We start from the raw sequence: 7,694 nt of genomic DNA, 5'->3' as shown, positions 1-7,694 counted from the left end.
ACTTTTCAGAGAAAGAGATCAAGAAGCTCAGCATTTCCAGACCATCGTTGCCAACAGGGTTACAGCATCTACTTCAAGCTTAGTTATGAGTATCCAGTATTTTAAGATCAACAGTAAGGACAGAAAAAGCCCTGTCTCCATGGCTGTCCTGGTTTGGCTAAAACGGGACCATTTCTCCTTTCAGTAGATTTTCCTTCAGTTAAGTTCTTCTCAGTGACTGCACTTTTTGAAGCTGACTATGGGTTTTTCAGGCAGTGCCTGCTTTCAAAGTTGATGGTGCTTGATGTCCGTAGTTGTTGCTGGGGCAGAAGCAGGATTGTTATGCAGAAAGGCCCATGGGTGTGTGCTTGTTCCCTGCCAGCTCTCTTGGGCTCCTCGTGGGGGGAGGTGGAAAAGGGTCGCACCCCCAGGAAGCCGCAGAGGGGACCAGTGACCACGGACTGACCAATGCAGTATTCCATCCCACCCACGAGAATACTTGGTGTAAAGTACTCAGGGATCATGGAGGTCAGCCCCTCTTTCCTTTATGGCCGGCATCCTGCTGGGACCCTGCTCGCTCCCCTGCCTCCGACCCCGATCCGTGCATTCCTGAAGCTGGTTTCCCACCTGCTGTGGAGTCCAGTCTGGGACATCCGCGTGCCCGCCTTGCCGCGTGAGCACTGCGAGCTGCCGCGGCGCAGCATCGGGAAGATCAGTATCGGTTTTGCATATTTCTATTTCTATTAGTAGTAGTATTAGTATTAATATTATTTATACTATTTTTCACTGTTTCTGTTTTATTAGTTTGTTTTAAGTTTCCAACCCATCAGTCTCTCTCCCTTTTCTCCTCCCCTTCCCGTTCTGGGAAAGGCCGGGGTTAACAGAGAGCGTCTGCTTTAAGCGCTGGCCGAGTCTTAAACGATGACAATGGCATCTTGTCTTGTTGCACCCTTATCTTTTACAAGGATCAAAGTGTTGAAAAAATTCTTCAAAAGATGGAAAACAAAATCTCTGCAGGGAACTGAGAATTTAGGTGAGCGGAAATAAAAAAAAAAAAAAAAAAAAAAGGAAGCCCAGAAGATGGCCTATTCAATAGCTAGCTATGAAATTCATGATGGTCATAGACCTAAAGTGCTTTACCTTAAAGATATTTTTAATGAAATGTGTCTTTGAAAGTGCATAAACTTGAGAAAGCAGGAACTTGAATATTCCAATAAATACCTCCATATACAGAAGCCTGAATCCAAGGATTTTTTATGCTATAATAATTCTATTAACTTCATTGCAGTTTTTCCTGAGTTATGATATAGAAGATTGCCACCAGATAACAAAACCAAAAAATTAATATCCCCCTTAGTAGACAGAACACAGAGGAAAAAAGAGGAAAAAAAAGCTTCCCCTACTTTCTCTAGGTCTTCTCAAGTTGCATATCTGTAAAAGGAAGAATTATATGAAAAAATTATCAAATTACAAACTGATGAAATCACAGAACATTTGATGGATTTGGGACTCTTTCCTAGAGTTTGAAGGCACCAAAAAAAATTTCCTTCATTGTAAAAATTAAAGATCTAAAATGAAATTAATTAAAAGGTCAAACAGAAAAAGATAATGATCATGGAAGGAAATAAAGTGGTAGTTCAAAGACACTGGTGGGAAGTATTCTTTAGGAAATACAGTGAAATTGCTGTGGCTTAGGTCCCCCATTCTTTTAAAATCTTCTTTTAAAGTCTCAAATACATTCAGTGCTCTATCTGTTGGTATCCCTAGCAGCATGTCCAGAGGCCCTAAGTCTTTGACTTGGTGATCTATACCTGCAGGACCAGCAGGCTTACCTTTGTTTATGTTTACTACAGTAAAGTGTAGTAGGGAGGGATTTAGGATGTAATTAATAAGTGCTTTAGAAGTCAGCAAGAATGTGAAAGAAAAACCTCAATAACTTCACTTTCCTGTTCCATATCACAGTATGTTTCAAAGATTTCAGAGATTTGGTCATTTATTTTCTTGCTTTGCTGAGACAGAATCTCATGGCTTGAGACTTGCTTGAATGGAGATGATGGATTAAATCCTCTCTCCCCGTTGCCATCACCACTCCTTCAGTTGTGCTGTCACAACTGTTTGTACAGCGAAAACGTGAGATAGAGAAGAGACTAATTTGGGTTGTTATATATCTCCACATCACATTTTCCTTTGCAAGGCTTTTCCTTTTATTTTTAAAACTAGATTAATTATTTGATATAACTCCCAGTACACAATGAGTTATGATGGTGAGTTTGTAAGACAGAATAGGAGGCTGTACTTCTCTTGAAGGCTCTGTCTGTTGAAACAAGGGACTAAATAAACCAGCCATGAATCAAGGCTCTGGTGACCATGGATGATTTATGCTGCAATCTGTTACTATTTTTCCTTTATCATTTATACTTACATTTCAGCTCTTTGTCTTCAAAAGAAGCATCTCTGCAGTCATGTGTATCCTTATCTTTTGATAGCTCTTTGAACAAACGACATACATACAGATAACAGTCAGCATAGCTTAAACTTCTCATGTAGTGATAAATCTTTGTTAAAAGCTGCTATCTCAGGCCGTGCAGGAACTATGTAACTTAAATGCAGATCAGAAGAGATTAATACCAAATATTGTATCAATTTAGGGCAAGTATTCTCAAGAGAGGTTTTCTTAGAAAAAAAACCCAACTGCCAATATGAACTAGCTTTCACACAGCAGTTTAATTTGAAGTGGTCTCCAAATGAAACTATACAACAAAGTATGCTTTTCTTTCATGTTTTCCTTTCAAGAAGTTGACATAGTAACAAAGTCACTCTTCAACTGGAATTTATAGTTGCTACATAAATGAAAAGTAGAAAGGAAAATGAAAGTTCAATGTAAACCTGCATGTGGATGTCACTGTTACAAAGTAAATTCTCGAGCAATTATTTCCACAAGAATCACACTGAGCTAGATTTATGCTGTATGTACATACTTGCTATTGATGAACTATCGACAGGTGTTCTGTTGTCCTTATATGTTCTAGCTGAAAGAAAATAAGAGAAAAATCAAAAAGAAAGTGAAATACTTACTTTAGATCTAATGGGGGCTTAAGCACACTGGTGGGAAGGGCACACTTAGAATAGTGTAATCATTTGTTCTCAAAACACCCCATTTCTTCAAAGACCTTAAAATATTTTCTTCAGTGTCCCCAGTCTGTCAGTTTCCTTTCCAATTTCCTTTCCTCATTCCTAAGCCAGAACTCCATTGATACTATACACTAACATGACTGGAAAATACTTGCTCAAATCGTTTTCCATTGTATATTTCACCTAGCATTTGAAAATACTGGGCAACAGGGAACAAGAAGGGGATCACGTTCTCAGTGCTTTTTGAGGTTCTATTCTGAAAGAATCACTTGTTTGGTCATCGAGGACAGCTTGGGTTTTAAAACAAAAACCTGTTGCTACTAGTTTAACTTTGGAATCAACATGTAGTTTATGACACACACACACACACATCTATATAACATAATCATGATAGTAATACACATTATGACATGTATATACATTATCATGTATACACAAACAATAAATATTACTCAAGCAACCTAGGAAACTTCTGACCTTCACTGAAATCCCCAGTGGGAATCTTCTGAGAAGTCAAGGATTTTGCTGTCCCTTCTTCCACTTTCATGTTCTGCTCCTAGTCCTATCATGTTCTTAGGACAAGAGTATTCTTATACATGCAGAGTTATCTACAGGCCTTCTGCAGCCTGTTAGCATCACCTGCAAGCCTGTTAAGCTTACAAGGACTTCTTCCAGTACACATCTCCATAGCACCAATGCAGGAGATGAGTTTGCAAGCAAAACACTGAATATTCATATTTAGTTCTCTCTTGTATTTATTTTATGGAACTTGAACATGAACGCTCAGTGTACAGTTTGCTTATAGATGGTTTTGTGTAATTCCCAGACAGAAATTAGGGCTGTTTCTGGTTCTCACTGTGGAAAAGAGAGCTGGCAGACAGGAAACCTAACAGTTCCACTATACTGCCTCAGAAAGTACACCTCTCCTAGAGTGGAAGCTTTTGAGATACCACTTGAAAAGACAGTACAACTAGCCTTTGCCTTAGTTCCAGCTGAGTTTCATGCTAGCTACACACATTTACATCTCCTATAAAATTCAAGAATTTCAAGAGAAGCATTTATTTAGTCAACTATCTTGTTCAGGTTTTAGGAGCATTTCTGGTAATAATTTACAGAGTCATGCCAGTATGATATTATAATGCTACAAGTACTGTATCAGCTTCAATGCCTCTTGTACTTTTTCCCTGCAGACAACTTAACAAAAAAAAAAAAAGTTCAAAAAGTTATTTGGAAAAAAAGAAGTAGCTATGCATCAGCTAAAAAAATCCACAGATTTGTTATAGAGAGGAAGAGTTCTGGCCAAAACCAGAATGTTCAGCAAAAACACTTTCCTTTTGACATTTTCAAATGAGTCCTATGGATGTTCTGAGATCTGCATGACTTTATTGTATCTGTTAAAAGGAAGAGTAAAAAATACCCGTGAATATAAAATCCTCAAACACACCTACCTTCCTTCCAAGGAGAAAAAAACTGCAACTAACCAAACGAAGAAAAAACCCTAACAATACTTATTTCAGGTTAAGCAACATGTTTCAAACATTTTTTCTTTAATTTGAGGGCAAACCATATTCTTTTCATGCTCAGATACACTAAAAATTATTTCTTGAAGTTTTTTCTTTGGTTAGCTAGCAAGTGAAAACAAATTACTGCCAATGCTTTAGCTCTTCAGCATACTGTCATGTTGAAAATGTCCAATTCAAGTCAGTGAAGTGAACTGAAAAAGCTCAAAAGTTAACAAGGAAAGGAATGAAGTGGTATGAAGCTACAGTAGGAATATTCCCTATTGTGAAAAAAAAAATCTTTCAGACTCAAAGCTTGGACGTATCACTTCACATGTAGTCCAGCATTTTTATGGTGTTTTAACCAGAATAAAGATATATGTAGAATTCATAACAATTAGATCACTTAAAAAAACATGTGTTCATAGTTCAGTGAAATTTTTCAGAAATTGTAGGAAAAAAAACCCTGAAAAACCTCCAGTGCCCTGTCTGCTCCCAGCATTCTGGTCTCCAATCAAAAGGGAAGACACAGAATAGGAAATTTCCATTTCTAGTAGGTGGATAAGCTGTGCTTTGATGTTTGAATAGATTAGACACTAATCTTACTGCTCTACATCATTACCTATAAGAAAAATTAATAGACATGCATGGGTAAGTGGTTTGTGAGGGGCTGACAACCTGTTCCACACTAACTTGCTAGTATTTAACTGAGTCAGATAAAGAAAAAGAAATAAACAATGTGGTAAAAAATTTAATGGTTTCAGAATGAAAGATCTAAGGCAGACTTCTATTATCTCATTCCATGTCTGTGAGGATGAATTAACAGAACAGATTGATAATAACTGAGATACACTAAAATAAATAATTTGAATACCTTTTCTTATGCAGAGCATAAATAGAAGCACTGATCCAAAGAAAGCAGTCAAGATGACAATTGCTCCAACAAAGCGTCTGCTCTCAGTCCACAGAACACCGTCAGCTGAATCTTTGAGAAAAACAAGGGGGGGGAAGGACATTACATAATTGCATATGCTGCTCCCTTTTCCTTTCAGTTTCACCGTACTATTTTTGCTATGAGCAGTTCAGACGTGGTAACAGCATTTGAGATTGTATCTAAGGTCAGGTGCTGATGGTGCACGTCACCATATCTCATCCCAATAAAGGAAAAAAACATAGAACATATTCATATTTATCCTTGGTTCCTGCATTCCATGCCATAGTGCCTTTGCTTCCTGTCACAAATCCTGCTTGTCACCAAGGTACAAAGTGTTATATCCAGCTTAGTTTCCCATTAGGACTACAGGAAAGAGCTGACTAAGAAAGAGAACAGAGTCCCTTTCTTCTGGTAAAGCTCAGAACACAAACGATAAATAGCCTCCTTGAATCCCAGAGCATTTCTTCTTAAAACCAAACTTGCCTGCTCATCACTCATGGAAAGGATGACTTGGCTTTCTCACTCTCAGCTGCCTGTTCCCACCCCTTGTCAGTCCCAAGAAGTGTGCCAGCATAGGCATTTTTAAAACTGTGTGGTGAACAAGACCAGGGAAATGACCTGACCAAGCAACAGTCTGATAAACAGAAATCTTTTTTTTGAGTTGGATCAGGTCTCCAGTCTGGTTGAAAGCTTGTGCAAACCTATCAGGGTACAATGCAGAAATTAAGAGTAACCAAAAGCAAAAGCAGTAGGGGTGGTGCCCAGTTAAAAGGTCTAATGAGAAATTGTATTGGTCTTCTCCATTCATGCATCATCCTTCCATCCAGACTTTATGAGAAAAAAAATCTGTGTACAATTTGTTAAATTTAAATATTCTCAAAGCAAAGGCTGTAGTGGCAGGAAAAGACCATATTGTTCAAATTTATTGGACAGTTATCATCAGCAAAACAGAACATTCTTGGAAGGTGTGTTTAATTTCTTTGGGAGGGTTTCATTTCTAGGCTTCAAGCTATATGCTTTTCAAATAATAGAACTTTTTTTAATACTCAATTTTCACATAACTGTAGGTCATGCAAAATTCCTGTCCTTGAATTCTGTCCACACATACATGATGAACATGTTAGTATGGTAGAAATGTACACTAATAGCAAAACTTAACAACACAGGTATTTCTTATTAGCCTTTTCAAAATTAGATAGCAAAGAGAAAAAAATCATGACTGATTCAACTGGGACAAAATGACATACTACCTTGAAGTGTATTGCTATAAATGGAATTTAGAAATGTTACCTGCTATGTGTAAAATGGCAGACGTATTTTCTTGCAGCTCTTTATTCCAGAATATACAACAAAAGATCTCATCAATTCTGCTTTTGATTGTAAGGGTACTGGTCACGAGATACAGCTGGTCACTTCCAGTTTCATAACTTGTGTTTGCCTTATCAGTCAAATCTTCATTATCTCTGTTTTGCCATATCACTTCAGCTTGTGGGTATCCTTTTGACTGACATGTCAACTTCCATTCATTATCTCCTGTGCTCACCACTCTTTGGGTTATAGTTCTATAGGGAGCTAGACAAATGGAACAAAATGATTACTAGCAGGAAGCTAGAAGAACAGCATATGTTAGCAAGATACCTTTTATTTATCCCCAGCCCCTGGGACAAGTTTCTGTACATCAACTGGGATTTTGTAAATAATACTCTTGACAGGAAAAGTAAGTATCACTATTACATCTCTCCATAGTAACTGGAGGTACAGGATTTATTACAATTTTGACACTGTTTAGAAAATTGCATTAGCTTTCTGGTCTTTGTCCTGTCTAAATGGTTTTGCAATGCCATTCATCATTCCTCATATGTCATTATGGGAAATAAAGGACAGAACATGGATTCAACCTAGACAGAAACACCAAGTTATACAGCTGCACAAGGGCCATGAGGCAGCTCCTGTCTCTGGAGAGGTTTCTTTAAATGGTGACCCAGATGTGTCTTACTTCAGAGACGCCTCTGAAATCTTTTAACAGTATCAGATAGCACTGAACCTTCTGCAGTAGCCATTGTCACCGTTTAAGACTGGGCTGGCAATTAGAGCAGAGGACAGATACTCTCTATTAACCCTTTCCTCCCCCAGAAGAGAAAGGAAAGGAG

At 38.0% G+C, this 7,694-nt stretch overlaps 1 protein-coding gene across 1 annotated transcript; it reads right to left on the bottom strand.

The window, feature by feature from the left end:
- Positions 1–1,387: 1,387 nt before the first annotated feature.
- Positions 1,388–7,116, bottom strand: LOC104162125 (programmed cell death 1 ligand 1-like; the record flags this gene model as incomplete). The annotated part of the gene is made up of 5 exons (XM_009700777.1): positions 1,388–1,410; positions 2,402–2,467; positions 2,958–3,008; positions 5,485–5,595; positions 6,835–7,116. Coding segments are annotated over 5 exons (533 nt in total), but the record flags the coding sequence as incomplete, so codon positions are not given.
- Between the last annotated feature and the right edge of the window lie 578 nt (positions 7,117–7,694).

The sequence above is a fragment of the Cariama cristata genome, unplaced genomic scaffold (assembly GCF_000690535.1).
Source record: "Cariama cristata isolate BGI_N322 unplaced genomic scaffold, ASM69053v1 scaffold11435, whole genome shotgun sequence".
Taxonomy (NCBI): Eukaryota; Metazoa; Chordata; class Aves; order Cariamiformes; family Cariamidae; genus Cariama; species Cariama cristata.
The sequence above is the reverse complement of the archived record's forward strand: the minus strand, read 5'-3'. Positions and strand labels throughout refer to the sequence as shown.